Source organism: Cicer arietinum, chromosome 3 (genome assembly GCF_000331145.2).
Source record: "Cicer arietinum cultivar CDC Frontier isolate Library 1 chromosome 3, Cicar.CDCFrontier_v2.0, whole genome shotgun sequence".
In the NCBI taxonomy this organism is placed as follows: domain Eukaryota; kingdom Viridiplantae; phylum Streptophyta; class Magnoliopsida; order Fabales; family Fabaceae; genus Cicer; species Cicer arietinum.
In genome coordinates, this window is record NC_021162.2 from 65,015,380 (window position 1) to 65,040,278 (window position 24,899).

A 24,899-nucleotide genomic window follows, 5' to 3' on the forward strand; every position below is an offset into this window, starting at 1 on the left:
ATAGAAGGATGGTTTGAGTTCATTTATTGGCCTAGAGTCACCTATCTAATCTGGTTTTTTTTTTTTTTTTTTCTCTTTTTGATTAAAATAAATGGTTCTCACATATGTTTTTTTTTTTCTTGTTTTATTCCAAAGATGTATGAAATTAAAGACCAAAATCTATTATTATTAATTGTTGACTATATACGTAACAAATTAGTTTGATTGATAAAATTAATTTTTTGTTGACTTCTAAAATATTTATATATATTGTTAACATTTTTTACTTTCTTGTCATTGTCAATTTCAATATATGGACGGAGAATATCTCAATCCATCTCAATTTGATGTAATATTTTCATGTTAACATTTAAATGAAAATTATTTTTGTAAAATTAAAAATAAAATTTCAAAACAGGTTGGAAATGACTAGCCATCAACTACGCTAACATTAGCTAAGAGCATCCAAGTTTGACAATTACATGAAACTTACTTGCAAAGTCCTCCATTCACATGAAAGCGATTTTGAGATAATATTTTTGTCAGTATTTTCTGTGATTTTGACTCCGTGTTCTTTTTGTCTCTTCAAGCTTCTCTATTTTACGAATTTACAATTACAAAAAAAAACAAGAGAAAGAAAATAAAAGAGCCTACTAGTACTAGTCTACTATTAATCCCAAATAATGCATCAAATCAAATGACATGGTCTTATTGGTCCCCAAATATTCACGAGTGTTTTTCTCAAATAAGATAGTGCAAATATTTTCCTACTAACGAGAGAATGTGCATTTGAATTGTAACAAAAAAATGTGTATTTTATAAAATGCTGTCCGGAAAATGATCTAACTCCTCATATAAGTACTGCTTTTATCGCTACGTCTATTAAATCATTTACAATTTACAATTACAGTACTTAGCTCAAAGTATTACAAAAAAACGTACTAAAAAGTATTTGTGTCAGCTCAATTGGTAAGTTAAAGAAATATGAAATAAGTGTTAAAGTAGGAGATCGATAATTGGATCTATATAATTTAATATAATTACTAAGTTTGTGATCTTAAAAAAACTGATTTAAAAAAATTGATTATGATTTTGCTTAAAAGTAAGTTCAATGTAAAATATTTATTTATTTAATATATTTATATAAAATTAAGTTGAATGATAAATTATAGATTAAAAATTAATTTTAAATTGTAGTTTCAAATTAGAATTAATTTTAAAGACAAAATTAATTTCTTATAAAATTTTATAGAACAACCAAACATAACAAAATTAATTCTACACCACTAAAATTAATTTTAACTTTACCGAATGGGAAACCAAACATACAAACAACATATGAATAGACAAATTGGTCGTTGAAATTATAATTGTCGATCAAATTAATTCTTTAATTTTATAAATTGACAAATATATCATTGAAACGGTAAAGTATCAATCAAAATAATTTATCAGTCAATTTTTAACGTTAGATATTTTGATGTGTCACTGTGACTTATCAATGTTTATCTTACATCAATATCATCTTCTCGAAAACAAATTTGTCAATGAAATTTTGTTATCGTAAAGACAAATTTGTGAGTTATTGTAATTGTACATTGACTCATTATTGACAAATTAGTCCACAAAAGATTTAAATTTTATAAGAAAAATTAATTTATATTATAATGACATTGATATGAAATCAGTTTATATTGTTATGACATTGATATAAAATTAACATAGAGATATCACATATTTAATTAACATATCGCGTCATAATCTTTAACAATAAAAATTTAAATATAAATGATTTTAATTAATATTTTACAATTTTAAAAATATATTAATTAAATTAAAATAATTAAAAAATAATTTGACTAATCCTTACTATCTTGAAAGAATAATACGTGTATTCCCATTTGACTCAACAAACAACCTTTGTGAAGAAAAACCGGTCACTTAAAATAAATCTTCAGTTGAAATATCAAGCTATCCTAATCATAATAGTGTTTTATAATTTCATTAAAACAAACAAACAAACATGTACAAAAATCCCACTATACACAGGTGAGAAAGTCCACTTGGCACATGCCACATGGTTAGCCTCTGAAGTGTAAAACCAATTATGTGACATTTGTGACTTGTTTTAACTTTTTTCAAATTTTATAAATCCCAATACCCTTGTTTTTTCGTTCATACATCCGGTTTTCAATTATTCTAGACCACAATGTAAGTGATTGCGGCCAAGCAAGTCCCAAGTACATATCTCACACATCAATTTGATTGAGTCGCATAAGAAATAAGGAATGTAAACACATGTAAGTAGCTGTTTGATTTTGGGATAACCAGCAACTTAGGTTGAAGGAAAGTAAGCAAAAGTTATGTTAATTGACTAAACAGATTTTTTAGTCAAATAAACGGGTATTCCGTTTCAAAGTAAATATTTATTATAGAAAATTCTTCTATTTAATTTAAATTATAGACTGATTTATTAATTTCTTTACCGTTATTGGTGTATATTTTAAATGCGTAACATATTTTGATAATTGAATATATTAAAATTTTAAAAATATTTATAAATGTATCTTTTGCATCGGTCTTATAATTATTATAGAAAAAACAAGTCTAAAAAATATTATCCGATAAATTATTTTGATTAACAATTTAAAATAAATAATAAATTTTATTAATTTAACTATTAAATTAAATAGTTTATTAAACATTTAAATTTTATAATTTTTTATAAAATTTTAAAATTATTAAATATTTTATTAAATAATTTCAAATTAACATATTATAAATTTTAAAAAATATAAATAAATATTAATTGCTAGATAATATAGTTATAAATTTTAAATTTATATAAAATTGTGTGTTTTGATGATTTAGAATATTATATCAATATTCAAATTATTAGATTCTCATCCTAATTACGATATGTTGGGATGATATTATATCTAATAGTAATTATTAAAAATAAAAAAAATAAAAAAAAAAAGGATCTGCTTGATTAATCTAGTCACACTAATGGGGCGTTTTTGGTAAATTTCTATTTAGCTAACAGTCTATAAATCACAAAACAGGGGTCGCTATAACCGCTAGTTTCCAAAAAATCTATGGGGGCGGGAATTACACAAAAACACTGGTTTTCTTTTCTTTTGTTTGCATCCTTTTTTTTTTTCCTTTCTACTTTTTTTTTCCTTTTTCTTCCTCTAACTTTATTGTTGTCAAGCAATGAAGTGGCACAACAAATACCATCTAAAATAGCCCCTAGTTTTCATGTCTTAGATAATTCTTTTTTTCTCTCTTTCTATCTCTTCATGCATATTTATAACTATACACCATCTCCAATTTTAATCCTATCTATCTTCTAAAAATCATACTTTATTAAATGTTACAACTTTTTACAACCCTCGTGTATATTTATTTATCTTCTTCCTCTTTTGTGTCAAACATAACTATTTCATTACTTTCAAAATTTTCATTTTTTTAAGTTTCTCAATTCTGGGTACTTGAGAGATTTATTTTTCTTTTCCTTTTTTTTCACACTCCTAAAGTGGAACAAATCTATACTTGGAAGATCAAATACAAGTAATCCAGTGGGCTATTTCACAATCTCATAATTTATTTTTGAGTATAAATATAAGGATCGAGGCTTATTCAATTATTGAGTGGGAAATTTGGTGCACAACTAAAGGTTATTATTGTAATTGTTAGTGGGTTTGTTGGTGAAAATGGAGGTTGGTTTGGTTGAACAAGGTAGAGAAAGAGATGGACATGTTAACAAGGTTGATTATGTGAAAAGAGTAATTGCAATTGCAAAGAAAAGGAACAAGCCTTATAACCGTAGGGTAGTTAAGAGGCATAACGTTCCAAAGGCACTTCAAGAGCTTTTTGGTTCATGCAAGCAAACATTCAAAGGCATTAATACCGTTCCTTCACCACAAGATGTTCATAAACTTTGCCACATCCTTGGTATGATATCATTAATTAATTATTTCTTTTTATTTTTTACTTTGTCAAATATTATTAGAAATCTTGTTTATTCTATATACTTGGATGTGTTTTTAGGTGATTTCAGTTGAATGTTGTGGCCTGAATTACATATAAAAAATTACAAACTACAAATTAGCCCTTCAAAATATATGAACTTCAATTTTTATATAGATTCATTTATTCTAAAATTTTCTTGTTTTGTTTCTTTGTATAATTAAAGTATAATTTCAATTTACATTCTAGGACTTTCTATTAGGATATGTGGTCCTAAGTTGTATAATTGAGAGGTTCATTTCTTAGGTCACTAGTTTCCTTCATTCTACAAGTGCATTGCTTTATTTTTTGAGAAAAAAATAAAAATATGTAATGTAATATGGATTTGAAAATTACTTTTTCTGATATTTATTTTAAATTCATAAATGTCTAATATTATGTAATGTTATGATTCTTTATCAATTAATCAGATAACATGAAACCAGAGGATGTTGGACTAAGTAGAGATCTGCAATTCTTCAAGCCTGGAAATATTATTAAAGAGAATCAAAGGGTCACATACACCACTGTCTACAAGTGTGACAATTTCTCTGTAAGTATTGTTCCCTAATAAAACATAATGCAATTATAAATTTATAATTACTCATTTGCTAGTGTTACATATATAATTAATATGTGTCCACTTTATTTTTTGTGCAGTTATGTATTTTTTTCCTGCCTGAAAGAGGGGTCATTCCCCTCCATAACCACCCAGGCATGACTGTTTTCAGCAAGCTTCTATTAGGACAAATGCACATTAAGTCTTATGATTGGGTTGATTCTGAAGCCACTCACAACTTGTTGCAACAACCATCAAAATGTGAGATTTCTTTATATCTCTTTCATCTTTTTCTAAAGATATTAAATGAATTCTTAACTGAAGTGAATCTAATGACCATATACTGATCATGAGATCTATATTGCTTTTTGTCGCAAATTGCAGTCACATAGACTAGACTATGTGACAGCAAAGATTGCGACAAAAAGCAATACATATCGTGTATTAATTATTATTTTTAGTTATTTAAAGTTGACCGACACATTTAATTTTTGTTGGCAGTGAGATTGGCAAAGTTAAAAGCAAACGATGTGTTTACAGCACCATGTGATACTTCAGTGTTGTATCCAACAACAGGAGGCAATATTCATGAATTCACAGCCATAACTCCATGTGCTGTACTTGATGTCATTGGTCCTCCTTATTCTAAAGAAGATGGAAGGGATTGTTCCTATTACAAAGATCACCCTTGTGATGCTTTTCCAAGTGAGTCACACTTTCTCAATATTGCACACAACTTCCATGAGGAATGTTTGTATTTGCAACTATATTGGTGTTTTTTTTAGTTTTCCATAATAAAAGGAAACTTTGTCTAAAAATAATGAAAACATAGGTTCAAAAATATTTCTATTGCACATTTAACCATTATTATGAAATGAAAATTTTAGTTTGAAATTTTAATCATTGATTAAAAAATTAATGTTAAACTCCTAACAATGTAGTCTTCTATAATGAATTATAAGCAAATTTTGTCATAAATTCCAAATTTTTATAATGAAATATAAGTTTAATATAAATCACATATTTAATTTAATTTTTTTTTTTAAATATATTTTCGATGAATCTTTTACGCAGATAAAAGATAGTAATTTAGACATTTCAACTTTTTTTATTGAAATTACATAAATTAAATGTGATAGTACAATTTTTTTAAGGTACATGATTTGGTCTATTTAATTCCAGAATCCAGATAGTACAATTGTACATTAATTATTAATGATATGTATCTGACCATCAATGATTTATTTAACCTGCAGATGAGGAAGAGATTGCTAAGGTGAACGACAAAAATGATAGTTATGCGTTATTAGAAGAAATTGAGATGCCAGAAAATTGTCAAATGGATGGAATTGAATATCTGGGTCCTCCCATTAATGACACAGATTTTTAGTCATAATTCCATCACCATCTTATACAAAAGTGTTTCCAACCTTTTTTTCCCTTTGTGTCCATATACAAAAAAATCAATGCAAAAGATTTTGACTCATCTAAATTGAATAACTCTCTTTATAAAATAAAGTAAGTAATATAAATAATTTTTTATTAAATAAATTATTATTATTTTATGTTCATGCATAACTTATCCATCGTGGATAATATTAGTGTGTTGGTTTTTTTTCTTAACGGTGAGTATAGCTGTAATTGGTTCGTTTTTTTTCTAGTTGCGACCCATTTTTTGTTGATTAAAGAAAAACCATGGGCTAATTAATATGTTTGATTGACTTGTTATGGGAAATTCTTCATGTTGACAAGAAAGGTCAAATTTATGCTGTACTCCAGATATTTATGGGAAGCTGTCATTATCATTTACTCCTATAAACAAAAATATATTAAATTATAGTTATGCAATTATAATAAAAAAGTTAAGTTTATTGTAAATAATCTTTAATTATTAGTAAATTGGATTATTAAAAATAAAATAAAAGTTATATTAAATGATGACTAATTTAGAGATTCTATTATATTAAATGGGAGATAATTGATGAATTTTTTCTGATTTTTTTTAGCTAATTTACTTTTATTTTATTTTAGAGGGAGTGCCATTCATTTAATTTTATAAAATACAAAACTTAGAAATATTAATTTTGGGTGGAGTTGTAAAGATGGAAAGGGTAATGGAGCTTCTTCTTGCTCCACAATCGTACATATGTTTCAAATAAACCTTTCGGACAGAAAATGAAATCGTATTTTTGTTTATAGGTACCTTTAGATATTAAAAAAGGATTTAGATAAATTTTTAGTTTTTATAAAATTTTATTTTTAGTCTTTGTAAAATTATGATAAATATTTAGATTTAGTCATTTAAATTTAACTCAATTTTCAATTAAGTTCTTTAAATTTTATTTATTTTTTTATTGTGCATTTGAATATCACAACAAATTGACTATTTAAATTATTTTACACGTAAAGAAAGTTAAATACATTAATTATGCAGATATAATTTTATCATCTTATTTTTAAAGTTATATGTGAATGTAAATTGATGTAAATAAAATCAATAAACATATATCATTTATAAGATTCGATGAATTAATACAAATAACATTATTATAGTATTTAGTAAAATTTCAAATAATTAAAAACTTTCAATTGAAGTAATTATTGTCAAAATTGAGATAAAAGACTAACAATATAAATATGATATAACTTAAATAACTAAATCAAAATAAAATAAATTTAAAGAATCTAAGTAAATTTTGAGTTAGCTTAAATGATTATAAGTGTATTTTTTTTAAAATTACTTGTAAAATACTTTTTTATATAGATTTAAGCTGCCAACCATCGGTCTTACATAATGTTTTAGTCTCTCTTAAAATGTCAAAATATATTTTTGAATTTTTTATACACATGTTTACGTTATTATATACAAAATAAAAACATACAAAAACACAATCTTAAAATTAAATTTCTAGATAAATATTACCATTACTTTTATTTTGAATTCATTCATTTAAAAAGTCATATGACATTCATTCCAAATTAAAAGTTCTAAAATTTTATATAAGAATATTTTATAATATTGTAAATTCTAAATTTTTATGTGACAATGTTTTATAATGATGTAAGTAATATTTATAAAAAGGTTGAATAACAATAACTAAATATGTTTCGTTTTATTATAAAATAAAATTATGTATAACATAATTATGAGTAGACAAAAAAAAACTTTTGACATAATTAAAAACAAAATTTGAATACTTATCTGGGCCTAGCAACTAAAAATTATTTAACCCATAATATTTTTTTAGGAAGTGTAATTTTAAATGATTTTAGAGGTAAAAAAACAAACTCCAACTCCCAAGGTTAATATGGAGGCTTAAGCTACCCACTCTCAATTTTTGTCAATGGCAAGCCCTGCTTTCCACTTTATTTTTATTTTTTTCTTTTATATATATATAAATGTGTGTGTGTAAAAAATTAGATTAGGGAGTGCACTTCCATCGAAGCCTATAACGGAACCATTCATCTTTTTCATCACTTCATCTCCTTCTTTCTCAGTTTTTAAGGGGGATTAGATTGAGATTTTTAAATACTTTTTATAAAAAAATCCTGTAAAATTTTAATGACAAAATAAGATTTTAAAAGATTTATAAATTTTGTATAAATTTTAATTTTCTTTTAAATGACATAAATTAAGACTTTTTTAAAATGGTATAAGAAGTTTTTGTAGATTTATTTTTTATTTTAAAAAATTACAAATATCTCATTCAATTTTTTATTAAATAGTCAAAGTTTCAAAAACAAATGAAAATAAATAAGAAAAAAATTAAATAGTTGAATAAAAAATATAAAATCAAAACAATTTTTAAAAATATTTGAAGTTATATTTATCCTCTTTATTATTTCAGTTAAATTTTTCAATTATCTATTGAAAAGATTACCAACTTATTTTTATTTTAAGGTGTCATTATCAAAGTCTGCATTACTTTTTAGATTATAAGGTTAAAACAACTTATTATTATTTTTTTGACTAAATTAAAGTATTTCAATTAATACAACTACATTTTTTTCTTTCAAATTAAAGACCACAACTTAAAACATTTATGTTTGTCTGTCTTGGTGTAACATGAAACTATTCAACACAATATCAATTATTTTTTCTAAAAAACGTCGTTGTTTATGAAGTAAATTAATTTTAATTGACTGAATTGTTAATTTGCAAAATAGCACAAGACTTATTTCTAGAAGCTCCCAATGACAGCATAATCAAAACGCATCGTTTGAGTCGTCGTTCGTTGTATCTTACAGTGAAAAGTGGAGCCCTAAAACGCACACTGTTGAACTTGAACCCAAACACCAGTGGAAGTTGGTTACAACGATGAAGGTGGTTGCACTTGTTAGCGGCGGCAAAGACAGCTGCTATGCCATGATGAAGTCTATTCACTATGGCCACCAGGTTTTTTTTTTCTTCAAATTTTTTCTTCCTCAATTTCATAATTGATTATCGTAATTTATTTCCTCATTTGGTGTTTCAATAGATTGTTGCATTGGCGAATTTGATGCCGGTTGATGATTCCGTTGACGAGCTCGATAGCTACATGTACCAAACCGTATGCGTCCCCATCTCCATTTTGATCTTTCACTATTCCAATTTTCAGTCAATATTTGAATATTAATGTAGGCTTTTCTTAACTTCGTTTCATAGCTGAAGAAACAATAGTTAACTAGATTAGGATAAAGTTTTCATTTAATTCATTTTATACTATGTGGGAACTACATAATGTTTATAAGAATTAGTGTTATTAGTGCATTGATAATTTAGGCTTTTTTAGCTTCAAAGAATGGTAGAAATGAAGTTGCCTCTGCTTAAAAAAATTTGTGGCCCCTCCTCTCTCTTTCACTATATAAAGTTTGATTGAATATATTTTCTGGAGATTTTTTTATGGCATTGTAGATATCCCTGAACTATGGTAGGAACTATGGTAGGATCTATTTTTGCGAAATCTTGGTGGGTTATGTCTCTTCCGAATTGGAGACTGCAGGGTACACTTGAAGTTGAAACTGCAGGGTACAGTATTACAGAAGTTGTTGTTAGGAACCCTATAGTTGGATCCAAAAGAAAGAACATTTTTATTAAAAAATAGGAAAGAATGGGAGATAAATCTCTCCTCTCTTCGCTTCACAATAGAGTTACTGCTCTCTTCACAACTTTACTATATTCAATGATTCCCTCTATCCATACACTCTATTTATAATGTTATTCCTCTAGCTATCCAACTAACTTCTCTAACATCTCTTTAGTACTCCAACTCTAATTACCCTTATTCTATATCATAATAGTTGCAAACTAGTTATTGTGTGTTTATGGGTAGTGGGGAAGTAGAATATAGGGATAATTTTGGATTGAATTGAGACGTCGGAAGTGAAGCTTTTGTTTGGTGCAAGATAAACTTTGGACCAGATGATAATCCCTACCCCTTTATTCAAAGTTTAAGGGCGAGATGGCAGGTTTATCCTCTGTGTTTGAGTTGCCAACTTGGCTATCTTGCTCTTTATTGGCACTTTTCTTCCTCATATTTTTTGTTGGTTATTTGCTCTGGTAATTTTTTTCTTTTCTAAAAATAAAAAAAAACTGTTAGAGGGTTGTCATCGCCTCTGCTTATATTTACTGTATATGTGTTTTTGCATTCATGTTTGAAAAGTATAATTGGCTGCTCAATGTTTTCCACAGGTTGGGCATCAAATTATCACCAGCTATGCTGAATGTATGGGATTGCCATTGTTCAGGAGGCGAATACAAGGATCCTCAAGGCAAGCCTTTTAAACAAATCTTTTGATAAAACCAATTACTTTGTTTCAGAGAAATCAGTAGGTTAGGTTAGTTATAGTTAATTTAAGGAAAATTATGATGAAATTAAAGTCCTATTAACATGCTATAAAGTTCAGCAGTCGATTGTTTACTTGCCAATTGCCAATCATGTGCTAATGATTATAACTGAGATGGAAATACATCATATATTTTTATTATCAATATCAATGTTATACCACTATTTTCCAAGCAAAATATAGTTTTTCTATCTAGGTGCTTCTATATACTAGAATGAATCGTCTTGTCATTTTGTGATGACTGTATGACTGTCTGTTATTGTCTTACCTTTGAGGCAATGACATAGCATCTCAGTTTTTCTAACAAACAATAATGATCATCACGTTGTATTTTGCAAGTCTCCAGAATATATGAATTTATTTAATATTTTGTTTTATCCTGTAAATGATATCTTGTTGATAGGCATCTGGAGCTTGGTTACAAAACAACTCAAGGTGATGAAGTTGAAGATATGTATATTTTATTACGTGAAGTGAAAAGGCAGATACCCTCAGTTACTGCAGTGTGTTCTGGAGCCATAGCATCTGACTATCAGAGACTACGGGTGGAAAGTGTATGTTCAAGGTTAGGCCTTGTATCTTTGGCATACTTATGGAAACAAGATCAGTCCTTGCTCCTACAGGAAATGGTAAATTGTGTTTTGGGATATTTGCAACATAATTGATTGTATCGCATGTATGCAATTGTTTAAGTATATGTGAAAAAGTGATTTTTAATATTTTCTCCATTTGTCAGATAATTCTAACTCCATTTTTGTCCTGACCAGATTGCAAATGGAATAGAAGCTATAACTGTGAAGGTATAGCTTGTTTAATTTCGCTTTTTATTAATTATTGTTCCTTTTTTTCATTTGTTAATGGAAGGAAATTCTTATGTTCCTATCATATGGTTGTTCTTACTTGTCATCCATGTAGAAAGATCTTTCTGTTGCTTTGATCATATTGAGTGTCTTGACTGATATCATCCCAAGGTTCCATGATATGCTAGTGCTTTTACATGTAATCTTGAAAGTAGGGTTGCTTTGAATATATGGTTGGTGAGTATGAGAGATCTGCAGCCAAAATATGAAAGGGTTATTCAAGTGAAACCACTTCCTTCTACATAGTAATTGGCTTGAAGTCAGGCTTTTAGATAAAAGAGAAATAAAAAGAGTTATAAATATTATAATTTATTGTTAATAACTTGAGTAGATTGATACAAAAGACTACACACTAACCCTATTCATAGGGATACATACACTCATAGTCCAAAACAAATAGTAAAATCTGGAAACAAATCATAATAATAAGTAATGCCAAAACTAATCCTAATAGATAACCTAAGATATTCTAATATTGGAAACTAATCCTTGGAGGCATTTTATTATATTTTAACAGAAATCAACTTGTTTTTGCAATTGTAAGTACTTGGACAACTGTTATTTTGGAATTTAATTCTTTATCTATTTTACAAGGTAGCTGCCATGGGTTTGGTTCCTGCAAAGCACTTGGGTAAAGAAATAGCCATATTAAATGCTTATTTGCATAAATTGAAAGAGTATGTCTAATATGTTTACCCTTCCTTTTTCCTTGTGTAAATCTGTATAAATAATTTGAAGTTTACATGTTATCATCATTCTATGGTGTTTTTATATTTCCATAACTCTTTTTTGCAGGTCATATGGAATCAATGTTTGCGGTGAAGGAGGAGAATATGAAACATTGACTCTTGATTGCCCGCTCTTTATTGTAAGTTCATACCACCATTAGTCTGTTTAACTGAGAATTGTTTTTGTATTTGGGTCTACCATTGCTTTTATTCAGTTTGTGCCTTGGCTGGTCCACTTCACATCCTTAATTTGGTACTGTCATATGATCTTTAGTTGTCCAAGGCTCAATTTACCCTCATTCATTTTCAATGTCTGTTCTGTGTTCCTACCAATCTTCAGTTCAATCTTGTAAATTTATTATTAGTTGTGCCTTGAACTTATAATCAATATTTTTCGTCTGTTATCTATACGTTCCTTAAATTTTTCAGAATGCTCGCATTGTGCTTGATGAATATCAAGTTGTGATGCACTCTTCAGATTCCATAGCTCCTGTGGGGATCCTTCATCCCTTGGCATTTCATTTGGAAAATAAGGAAGACATTCAGTTTTTAAATACACAAGACAAAATACATGAGATTTGTGTGCAGAAATTAGGGTCTGTACTTGAAGTGGATGACGGTCAAGAAAAATTTGAAGCCACATGCAAGCCTGTTGGTTGCGCTGATCCAATTGATGACATAGAACATAAATTTAACATTTCAAGAACTAATAACAAAAGCACGTTCTCCATATGTTGCTGGTTGCAAGACTCCTGCAATGGTCATAATTATTCATATATTTTAAATGATTTAAGTTGTGTCTTACTCTTCCACATTATTTTGTTCTTTGACTCATATCAGTCTTATTTCTTTATAGCAGATTTGCAGGAAGATTTAAAGATTGTTTTGAGGAAAATTGAATCACAGCTAGCAAGCTTTGGTTTTGGCTGGGAGAATGTTCTCTATATTCACCTTTACATTGATGACATGAATAAGTTCTCTGAGGCAAATGAGACATATGTGAAATTTATTACACAGGATAAGTGCCCATTTGGTGTCCCATCCCGCAGTACAGTTGAAATGCCTCTAATTGAAATGGGCTTTAGTAGAGCATACATTGAAGTTTTGGTAGCTAATAATAAAGATAAAAAGGTTTTGCATGTGCAGAGTATTTCCTGTTGGGCACCTAGTTGCATTGGGCCATACAGCCAGGTAAACCCCATTGCTACCAGTTGTCAACTATTTATCAACAGAAAAGCAAGATTACATATATTATGATATCTATATCCTGCTTCATTATATTATTGGGTAAATTGATATGGACACAGTTGATAGCTGTTGAAGCATAAAGGCTGCTTATGGTCGATTCAAGTTGATTTAGGACAAACCTTCATTTTGTGTTTCTTTAATTTGATTAACTTCATATATAGGAACGGTTTATTCTTTGGAATGTTGGTGCTCTTTAGAGAAAGGGCAATTTAGTTTTGCTGAAATCAATGCAAAATATTCTGGCATTAGACCGAACAGTATCATGTCAGTTTCAATTATTATATCAATTGACAAGATTTAAAATAATTGAAAATAGTTTAATTGAATTAATTATTTTTTATTCATGTAAATGTAAAAATAAAATGCATATATTCTTTTTGTGTATAAATATCAAGGATGTTAAGTGCTCTCACTCAAGCAATTCACAGAATGTGTAGAAGTCTGTTGTTAAAGTCCTTTAAGTGAAGTACATATGCCTGGAGCGTATTTAAATTAATTTTGGTTGATCCCCAAATATTTGGGCTATTACCTCGGTGTTTCTGGCTGTAGTCTCTGCTTAATACTGTCAGTTGTTTTAAACTCTTAATGAACTAATCCAACCACTCAATAATACTTTAATTCCTTGGCTTTTATTTCTTCACCCCTAAATATGTTAGGGTATTGTAACTCAGGAGTTGGGGCTGATATTAGGGTGTTTGTATTTAAAGAGGAAAACATGAACAATACCAATATAATTGAACTAAATATAGTTATCTGGTGACTCTTCTGTTATTTCTAATGCTTCTTTACTTGCAGGCAACCTTGCACGAGGGTATACTTCACATGGCTGGTCAACTGGGCCTTGACCCTCCTACAATGAATCTTTGCAGTGGAGGCCCTGGGGTTGAACTGGAACAGGCACTGAAAAACAGTGAAGCAGTGGCAAAATCTTTTAATTGTTCAATATCGACATCTGCTATTGGTTTTGTTATATACTGTTCTAAAAATACCTCATCATTGGAAAGACTTGATATCGAGAAGAAACAAGAAACAATACTCAGACAGATGAAGATCTCTGATTTAGAGGAAGGCAAAACATACAAAACAATAGATCCCATATTTCTTTATGTCCTTGTTTCTGATCTACCTAAGAGGTACCGTAGGCTATATCTGCATCGTGTTTGATCACAAATATTAATACTTTCATTGAGCTACAACTTGTCAAGAAGGCTCATTCATATATATAGGTTTAGAAATTATAATTTGCTATCTTATTTATTTCAAGTATGTTTCCTTTGCTATCTGCTTATCTTAGGTTTCATTATTTTAATATTGTGAACCTTTATGGGTTCAGTGCTCTCAAAATAACTGCAAGTTAAGCTGTGCTGAAGGGGAAATTAAAAAATACAATAGAAAATGGACACTTATATGGTTCTGTGATTTGAGTCATTATTCAAATCTGTGTAATCTGGATTTTTTTTTTTTGTATTCCATTTTTTTTAATATCATGGCTGCTAACATTTTTTGGAATCTACCCTTGATGGCTTTTCAGAGCATTTGTAGAAGTGAAGCCTATTGTTTATGTTGAGGATGGTGCAGATATAGAAATTGCGACAATAACAGAAAGGTCTTCTTCAAAGACATCATGTTATTGGGGTTTCAAGCAGGAAAGTTGGCATGATGATTGCATTCAGAAATGTGTGATTCCAGGAAAGATATGTGCCATTATATTGTCGATCACAAGTGAGCTGGCTGCAAAAATATGTTACAACTCTATGCCAGCTGATTACGGCAATAATAATGCTCAACATATCATACCTAAAGCACAGATGGAACAGTTATCAAAGTTCTGCATTTATCTTCTTGACAAAGTTATAACAGATAATGACTTTGCCTGGGAAGATGTAATGGTTAGTATATATACCAAAATATCAAATACAAATTTCCTGTTTTCAAAATGACTTTTTCATTGATAACCTCCATTGTGGATTGTACTTTCTTCCTTGATGGTTGAGGGGAGGGAGATCCAGATAACTTATGTAGCTCCTCATGTTCTTTTGTGCTTAAAAGGTATCCATAAATTTTTGGGTAAGGGGAAATGGATTCAAAATAGGCTATTAACAAAAGACACAAGCAAAATATGATAATCTTAAGATAAAAGGCTAGTGATCAGCTTTATTCTACTCCCCCTTTTGTTTTGCATGGCCCTAATCTTTCTCTGAACAATTTATCATTTCGAATTCTCTTCTCATGTCATGCAGAGTTTGAGGTTCTATGTCCCAGTAAGCCTTCAAATGTCAGTGGAGCTATTACAGCCTATGTTCAGCAATGCACTCATTGAACTATCTGAAATGAGTCAGAGGAAAGTTAAAAATTTTGAGGAGCCAATCTTCAACATAGTTCCTGTCGTAGGTGCTGGGAGGGCTGCTTCATCCATGGATGATGTAGTGACCTGCGAATTACTGGCTCGGAAATCCTGAGTACACCAGCTGATGTGCAAGGTTTTTCTTTTCCCCTTTTATGTTTTCAAATTTAGATCAACCTTATTTTTTTAATTAAAAAAAATTCAAATAGGATTCACTGAGATAGGTTGGTGATTAGGATGGAATTGGATTCTACTCATTTAGCGATTTAAGTTCTGTTATGAGGGTGGTGCTTGAATAAGTTGGGCAGAGCAGACCATGCAATGATCTTCCCCAAGGTTGATAAAATCTTGGAGTTACCTTTTAATTTTATGAATTACATAGAGTCTGTAATATTCAGATGTGCGGAAAGTAGTACAAAGCAAGTGGTAAATTTATCAAATTTCAGAGATGTGTATTTGTTCAAAATGTAATCTATATAGATATAGGAGTACTGTAAACCCAAACTGTTGGTTTTCTTTTTGGTTAATCTTATGTATAAGATGTTTTTCATCCACTTTTGTTATTGCACATTTCAATATTCAATTTTAAGTAATTAATAAAAGAAGATTGTGTTTGGTTCGGATGCCCATCATTAAGTTGGACTATTCAAATGAAAATTTGAAGGCTTGGTTTATTTAGGATTTAGGTTTGGATTAGATGTGCAAGATATTACTTTTTCTACCCCAATATCAACTTGAAAGTGTACATCCGAAAAATTAGCAAATTTTATACATTCGGATGTGTTTGTGGATAATGCGTGTTGTTTGGATGCACACTTCTGAAAATATGAAGGGTTTTTAGCAGCGAAGAAGGAGGAAAAGTGGTGCACGATGTGACCTAGAGTAAAAAGTTGCCTAAATTATACACGTTTACAAGTAGAATATTTGGTGCTTGGACACAATTTTAGTTCTTATTTTTTCTATTTACTTTAGAGGTGCAAACTAAAACCACCTTTGGAAATAAAGGGTGCAAACTACAGTGTGGAAAATGGGATATTGAAACTTGGTGTCGATAAAGTTCGATTTACATCATGAACATAATACTAACCATATTAACATTGACTATTCCAAGGGGATATAAGATTGACTTGAGAGAGTTAAGAAATAAAATGATAAGGGAGATTAGACGTTCGGTCTCTACTTTCAACATTTACTAATTATTAATAATTTTTGACGATATTAACATTATTAATTTTGGTTATTTAGATAAAAACAGATAATTTAAAAAGAAAAGTATGTGCATTCATATATATATATATATATATATGCCAATTATGTGTTTCCTAACTATAATGAATTTACTATTTTCGTAAGTAAGTTTATTTCTTTGACATAAGACAACCCAATAATTGAGTTAAATGTAGTTTTTCTAACTTTATAAAATGTATAATTTGACTCGACTTAAATTAGACGGGATCCAATTTGATTCCAATATATTGATGGTTTATATAAAAAAAACATAATAAATTACAAGCAAAAATGAGTTTGAAAATTCGGTATTTGTCGTAAATTTTAGATTAATTATATCCAATTTTTTTAATTTGTATTTGTTTATATTTCACCATAGAGAATGTGTTAAAAAAGTTACAAATCTGAATAACTTTTAAGTTAATTTATTGAGATTAATTTTTATTGTAAAATTTTTACATTGTTAACAAATTACAATTATTCATTGTTATGATTTTGGAAATATTTATAATCAACTATTAATATAGAAAACAAATAATCATAAAAAAATTAATATTGCCCTTTTTATTTTTAATCATGGTCAAATTTTAAGAAATATAAATGTCATTAAACTATCAATATAAAAAAAGTCATAACTATAAATAAATTAAAAAGAACTGCCTTATAATATAAGTAAAATAGAACTATCCTATAAAAAATTAACTCCAAAAATAATAACATTTTAAAAGAAAACTTTCTTTTTGACAAAAAAGTAGTGGTTTTTTTTAAGATTTTTTTTTTTGAAGTTATGAATTGGGAAAATTAAGTGATTTTTAGAAGTTAGAAAAATATTTATTAAATAAAAAAATAAGAGACAAATATTTATTAATAATAAATATAAAACATTTGAACAGATATTTACCATCAATACATAAAAATACGGTACAAATATTTGTTATTAATAAATACTAAAAAATATAGAATAAATATTTATAAATAATACATAAAAAATACGAGACAAATATTTGTAAGTGATATGCATTAAAAATCATAAAATAAATATTTTCTATTGATACATAAAAAATACGAAAGAAGTGTTTGAAACTCATAAATATTAAAAAGCAATGGGACAAATATTTTTCTTGAACTTTTTTATTTAAAAGTTAAACAAGATATTTGTAGAATACCAAAAATACATGACTCGTGTGAAATCACAAGTTTTTTTTGCTAGTTTATAGTTAAAGTCAAACTATTTAAATGAACAAGGATTAAGTTTAACAGAAACAGTTTTACTACCATAACATAGTGAATTCAAATTTAAATTTTTATGGAGAAAAAAGTTTACAATTATTGTCTGACACACCGTATCAAACTATTTAATGAACTAATAATTATAATTCATTAACACTATAAAAATTTGAACACTATATATAAATTAAATACAGTTAATATAATTCCGTTCGAAAAAAGATGTAACCAAAAAAATGTCTCTTGATGTGAATCAAGTTAAAAACAAATGGTTTACATACCCAAATTCCAATATAACACTGTATAAATATATATTTTATTAAATTTGTCTCTCTCCTGAAGCGATGATGAAGAAGAAGAAATATATACATTGTTTCATGTAGGATGTAAATATTGTGTCCAAAAAATAAGATATTACAGTACACTTTTGTCTTTTCCACATTTTAGGTGCTTAATTGATATTTTAGGCTCACACCTCAAAGGAAAAGTGTAATTGATATGTACTTGCCATCCACATTTTGGCTTCATAAAATAACACCGATGTATAGTTTTTAATCTACATTTACAATTTTTATTTAATATTTTATTATTTTTATATTTTTTATTCTATTATATTATTAATATATCATATTTATTATATTATTATTTTTATTTCTTTTTTATTTTAATCTCAAATGATTAATTGAATGTACAAGAGTGTCTACCGGTATTTTTTCTTTTTAATTTAAATATTACTCTATTTATTTAAACATCAGTTTAAAAATTCATCTGATCATAATTATAAAAAAATAATTTAAATTTTGGTCACTATTGTAAAAAAGAAATTATTTTTGAATCATTTAATTTTATTATTTTTGAATTATTTTGGTCACTATTATTTATTTATTTCAAAATATTTAATATTAATACTTGAATATTTAACATAAAAATCTACAACTTAGTCAATTTAATTTGTATTTTATATAAAATCTAAAAAGTTAATCATATTATTTACATTTTTTAACATTTTCAAAAATAATTTTTTTTATTAATAAGAGTGACTAGATCAGTATGGATACGATATAGAAAAATCACTAAATTTGTTTTGTTCATATGCACATTTTGTTGAGCCCCGGAAGCATACTTTTATAAAAACATAAAAATAAAAAGGTAGTAAGGATAGTGGAAAGTAACACCCTTTAATTACACTCAGAATCACGTAGCACCGACTACCCAATTATTAAAGTTCTGAAATTAACTTTGAACATCTGAAAATTCCTAGGAAAATTATTATTATCTTCTCTTTTGAAAGCAAAAGGTGAACGAACAAAGGGAAAAGGATGGAGGGTACAATTAATACATATAAGTGGGTTTGCAAATATTCCCACCTTTTAAATAACGTTCCCTCTTATGTATATTTCATTATTAAGCTATCAATTAGCTAGATTGTGGGTAGCTTTGTTGCTTGATCCTTTCGCTTTATATGGTAGGTCATCATAATATGGAACTGTACCCTCAAAGTTGTAACCATACTAATATTTCCCTTTAAGATGTCCTTAATTAAATTATGAAAATTAAACAATTGATAGTAGTATTAAATAACTTGATAGTTGATATTGTTTTTGTAATTTTATTTTTTATAGAAAATTTAGTTAATATTTTTATTATAGTAATTATTGTTGATTGTAAAAAAATATAAATTTAAAAATACAAAAAAGTAATTAAAAAGATATAAAAAAAATTATCTATATTGTTGGCAACTTGGCATGTGTGTGTGCGTTGTCACACTTCCAACACGAAACCAACACCGACAAAAAAATTCAAATACTACAAAGGAAAAAGTCCATCTATTTTCGTTTCTTTTCTTTTGCTTATTTTCTTTTTGGTACCACACACGAAATGGCACGATTCGGCAGTATTAGTCCCACAATAACTTTTTTATTTATAGAAAATTAGTTACACTTTTTTTGTATGAGAGGGAGTTACACTCATGAAAAGTCACGAGCAGTCCCTAATATTATTGAAGATTTATCACGAAATTTTTAATAACCTATCAAGTGTATAAGCATATTATCATTAGTAAAACCTATATTCCTAATAAGATTATGTTAATAATTTCACGAAAAAAAATGTTTAATTGATATTAGGCAATGGACTATATGAGTATCCGTAAAGTTCATCTATAATGGGTAAGGTATTATCAAATGAAATATGTGATGCGATCAAAATAGATGGTTCCTTTTTATTTGATGTTCTAAGCTTAGTAAAAGAATTGCCTTAAAAATGTTTTAGTTAAAATAAATAAATAAATAATAATAATAATAATAACAATAAATTTTAATAGAATTACAATAATATTTTTTAATTTAAATCATGTCACATTTTTCTGTCTCTTTTAAAATTAAGATGAAGAAGACGCAAAAAGATGTAACAGAAAATAGAGATAATTTCAATTTCTCTTTGTGATGGAGACGCATAAGGAATATATATATATATATATATATATATATATATATTTGATATTTTTATCGTATAAATTACGTTAATCTCAATAATTGAAGTTTATAATGTAATTAAGATTAATATTTTTCTTAAAGTCTATTTAATTAAAAAATGTAATACTACAAACAATCAAAAAAGTTTCTTAGATCAATTATATCAATCTATTTTAATAAATATAAATAAATTACTATTTATATATATTAAATTCCATATTTTGTACAAAATCTTAAATTTGTCAATATTTTCTACAACTCAACTATACTAGTCTATATTAATTTTTGACATACTCAAATGTATATTATTATAAAAAATAATTTAAATAGATGATATATATAAATAAATTCTTTAAAATCTCATGCTAGATATATCAAAATAAAAACACAATTTTATTGATATATTAAGTCGTTAATTTATCTAAAAACAAGTTAAATGACTTATTTGAATAAGTTAATAAGAAATAGATTAATGAGTCATAGTTAATTTTTTATAATGTCAAACTTATATTTAAAAATAAATTCATGAAAGATAAAAGATCAAATTTAAATATTGATTTTTTGTATAAGACGAAATTTAAAGATTGTGCAAAGCTTAATTTGATATGGCTTATTTGTACGTGTAAATCATAATTAACAAAATATCGTAATGCTTAAATTAATGTTATTGTTTCTATATGAGTTGCTATTTATATAAGAGTTTGGGATGTTTCAAATTTCTGCAAAAATAAGATGATTTAAATTTAGTCATTTAAAAAAAGTATTCACTTTAAGTTTCAATTTTACTATTTATAGAAATTGTTTTGAGGGACTTTAAAATATTCATTTTGTCAATATATATATATATATATATATATATATATCCATTTTTTATAAAAAAAATGTTCAAAATTGAGACTAAAAGAAAAATAAAATCTTTTAGAATTTGAAGAAGGAATTTCTAATGAGGGCAAGCTGTATTTCCATTCGACCATCCTTTCCGGACAAAAATCCAACTCAAACTTCCAACATGCTAAGAAACATATATTTTCTAAGGACCCCAATTAATTAAATTTAAAATAAGCAGCAATTTAGACATGGTTGTTGCAACTTGTTCCTACAACAAGATAATATCATGTGTAAATAAATATATGTCACTATTATCATTCTTCCATCTTCCGTTTTTTAATGTTTAAACTAGTTAGACAAACATTTTTCATTCGTGGTAGGATGTATATAAATAATCCCAACAGATTTATGCATAACACCCTAAGGCTGTAACCACACCAATGCCATTTTTTTAATGTAAAATCCACACAAGTATATTGCAAGTACCAACTCCAATATGTTTGGCTCAAGCACTCTACTTGTTTAATATTGTATTGTTAGTGCAAATAAATTTTAAATTGAGTGAATATGAAATTTTGATTTTATTATTTCACTAAAAAAAATTAAAAGTGTTATCAATAAATAATTGTCTAATCAACTGTGTAGGATTGACTTTTCGTATAAGTTTTTTTAGAGTGACGTTGTCTTGTCATTAAACCATTCATATTAAACTCAATTTGAGTTTAAATTGAGTTTAATATAAAAAATTAGACTAAATAATATATATTTGGCTTAAATATAAATTTGGTTTTTTTTTTTATCTTATATTTGTTTTAGTTCTTTTTATTTTTTATTCATTTTGATTATTTATCTTTTATAAGTGGTGTGTTTTAGTCATTTTTATTATAACTTTTCAAACAATTGTATAATTATTATTATGAACTATTGAGATCAAATATTTGACCAGTTATAAAGTTAAATAAACAATTTTAATAAAGATGAGATGAAACTGCAGTAAACTCTAATAAATATTATTCTTTTAAAGAAGTCTATGTATGTTTTAAAGTAGGTAAGAATAATTTTTTTTCAAGTACAAATCTATTATTGAGTTACATGAATGTTTTTTTTATAAATAATATTATACTTGATAAATATTGATAATTGTTAAAAGGAATTTTAATGACCAAACAATATTATAACTTTTGTCGTGATTATGACAAAGACTAGAATAAGCCACTTATAAAATATAAATGATCGCGAATTAAATATGGTAAAATTTATCATAAAAAAAAGGATAAATGATTAAAATGAATTAAAATAAAGATGAAATATCAAAATTATATTTAAGCCTATATATTTTTACATTGTTGTCAAATCATGATCAATCATGTGGGTGATTGTAAAAATAGTTATACCAAAATCAAACATTATTAATAATCTAACGGGTTGTGATTGATTGTCGGTTTAAAAACTATTTACACTAAATGTGTATACAAATTAAATTCAACTATACTTTTAGTTTAATATAAAAAATTAGACTAAATTATATATATTTTTGTGTGTGTTTAAATAATTTGTATTTGAATATGGACTTTATTAATTGAGGTGTTGGTAGATTTATATTCACTTTAGATGGACTTTATATCGACTTTAAACGGCGGCGTGCGCGCGTTGTGGTCAATTTGCTTGCGTTCTCCCTCCTTCACAAAATTGGGGTGCCCCTTGGGGCCATCCCAAGTTCATTACCTCCACCTTATATACCCTACTAGTGTGTGGTATCCCGGACTTGTCAATTTTTTCAATTCACAACAACACTAGCTCTTATAAATGCCATCATTATTTCCAATGAATTTTTCATTAAAGGCATCATCATTTCCAATATTATCCTTTCTTTATTTTTTTTTTTTAAATTAAGAGAAATAAATCTTTACTAATGAAAGTGGTTGGGGCAAAAATATGTATGAATATTATAAATTTTGGAGTAATAGATTTGAGTCCTCCTCGTAAATAAAAAAGATAAGTGAACGTTTATTGAAATATAAATCACTTAAAATTAAAAATATTTTGTCTTAACAATTTCATACAAAAGTAGATTTAGAATAAATAAAAAATATTTACTCAATCGAAATTAAATGGTTTAAATTCAAAATCTCATTTTACAATTTAAAATTTTCAAACCGTGGAACCTCAATCAAACGATTAGTAATCTTAATTGAATCAATTCGAGATCCAGTTAATCTAAAAGCCATAATAAGACACTAGTTCAAATTCTTAAATAAAAATTGAGGCATCAAATTCTTAACTCTAAAAGTTTGTTATTATTATTGTCAAAATAAAAAGTAGGTTATTATTAACAAAAAACAATACCATGCTTTCACACACATGGTGTTAGCTAGCATAGTACCAATTTAATTTACAACATCCATTATTTTTAAGTTTGTGTCAGGTTACTTTTCCTTTAAGAGCATACATTGTGTTTTCTGACGCGGATTCCTCAACTTTTTAGATGAAACTTACCAAAATCATTATAACTTCAAATTAATATTTTAATGATCATAATAATCTTTAAAAATATAATTTATTATTATAAAAATATATAAAAAATACAATTTATTATTAAAATAATAAGTGATAATTATAACATCAATACAATGAAAATTAATTTAAATATGTAACTGAATTAGAAAATAAAATGATGATACGTTACTTCTACAACTCTCACATTCTTTCAATATTTCATTGATTGATTTCGCCGTACCAAATTGATATGACATAGAAATGAAACATCAACTATAGTTGGTTACTAGTTAGAGACATAGAAAAAGCAACATTAACTTAGATATGAAATGAGGGACCAAACCAACAAGTGGTAGTGTGAGAAAGCATAGGCTTACCAGTACTTGAAAGTGAAAGCTTACATTACTACTCAACTCTAAGCCAAAGCTAACTTTAGCAAAATTTCCATCCCAAAATCATGACAAAAGTGCAAATTTTGGGAGTTATTTTAGCTTATCTATTCCCATAAGCATGTGGAAGAGCTTGTGAAAATAGATCTATTTAGTTTATAAAATTGATTTTATTTATAAATGAGTTCAAAGTAAAATAATTTATATTTAAACATAAAATTTAATTAAACAATAAATTTTATTATAAAAACTATATCTGAATTTAAAAATTACAAATTCTAATTTTAAATTAAAATTAATCTTAAAGAAAAAATTAATTCTACAATAATTGAAGATATTAAAATCAATTTGACACTTTTAAAATTAATTTTGACTCTTAAATAAAGTGGATTAATATCTTTATCCAAAAAGAACCATAAGTTAATATGCTGAAGTTAATATTGAAAGGTTAAGAATAAAGGGTCTCCTTCATTGCAAGAATCTTTCTTTTGCTTTTTTCCTTGTGAGAAAACTACACCTTCCCTTTAAGGACCTTCCAGACAAAGAAATTAAAAAAAATAAAAATAAAAAAGAATTTGAAAGGTAGAAGAAGAAAAAACATTTTCCAAGGAACAAAACAAATGGAGGAAAGGAAAGTTGGCAAGAAGTCATTTATGACTGAAAATGATGAAATGTCAGTTTGTGTTACAGAAGAAAACAGTAT

At 26.9% G+C, this 24,899-nt stretch overlaps 2 protein-coding genes across 4 annotated transcripts; both read left to right on the plus strand.

Annotated features, from left to right (window-relative positions):
- Positions 1-3,220: 3,220 nt before the first annotated feature.
- LOC101493492 (plant cysteine oxidase 2-like) lies at positions 3,221-6,035 on the plus strand. The gene is made up of 5 exons (XM_004493147.4): positions 3,221-3,936; positions 4,422-4,543; positions 4,651-4,810; positions 5,051-5,254; positions 5,806-6,035. The coding sequence occupies exons 1-5, from the start codon at positions 3,696-3,698 to the stop codon at positions 5,937-5,939; spliced, it is 861 nt and encodes a 286-aa protein (XP_004493204.1). The 5' UTR covers positions 3,221-3,695; the 3' UTR covers positions 5,940-6,035.
- A 2,681-nt stretch (positions 6,036-8,716) lies between these two features.
- Positions 8,717-16,109, plus strand: LOC101493811 (diphthine--ammonia ligase). 3 transcript variants are annotated; one of them, XM_073365826.1, is made up of 13 exons: positions 8,717-8,945; positions 9,028-9,099; positions 10,221-10,300; positions 10,779-11,004; positions 11,143-11,175; positions 11,830-11,912; positions 12,031-12,103; positions 12,393-12,723; positions 12,820-13,154; positions 14,007-14,344; positions 14,743-15,100; positions 15,452-15,691; positions 15,792-16,109. In XM_073365826.1, the coding sequence occupies exons 1-12, from the start codon at positions 8,868-8,870 to the stop codon at positions 15,668-15,670; spliced, it is 2,226 nt and encodes a 741-aa protein (XP_073221927.1). In that variant the 5' UTR covers positions 8,717-8,867; the 3' UTR covers positions 15,671-15,691; positions 15,792-16,109. The 3 variants fall into 3 exon arrangements, with proteins under 3 accessions (XP_073221927.1, XP_073221926.1, XP_004493205.1); XM_073365825.1 differs by having other exon boundaries at positions 15,452-16,109; XM_004493148.4 differs by having other exon boundaries at positions 8,720-8,945; positions 12,823-13,154; positions 15,452-16,109.
- The last annotated feature ends 8,790 nt before the right edge of the window (positions 16,110-24,899 follow it).

Bases quoted from the DNA above. Each gene is read 5' to 3' on its own strand.
- LOC101493811 (XM_073365825.1), top strand. From the start codon at position 8,868: ATGAAGGTGGTTGCACTTGTTAGCGGCGGCAAAGACAGCTGCTATGCC. The intron at 12,724-12,819 runs GTCATAATTATT...ATTTCTTTATAG, and splicing joins GTTGCAAGACTCCTGCAATG to CAGATTTGCAGGAAGATTTA. The intron at 13,155-14,006 runs GTAAACCCCATT...CTTTACTTGCAG, and splicing joins GCATTGGGCCATACAGCCAG to GCAACCTTGCACGAGGGTAT.
- LOC101493492 (XM_004493147.4), top strand. From the start codon at position 3,696: ATGGAGGTTGGTTTGGTTGAACAAGGTAGAGAAAGAGATGGACATGTT. The intron at 3,937-4,421 runs GTATGATATCAT...TCAATTAATCAG, and splicing joins TAAACTTTGCCACATCCTTG to ATAACATGAAACCAGAGGAT. The intron at 5,255-5,805 runs GTGAGTCACACT...TTTAACCTGCAG, and splicing joins CCCTTGTGATGCTTTTCCAA to ATGAGGAAGAGATTGCTAAG.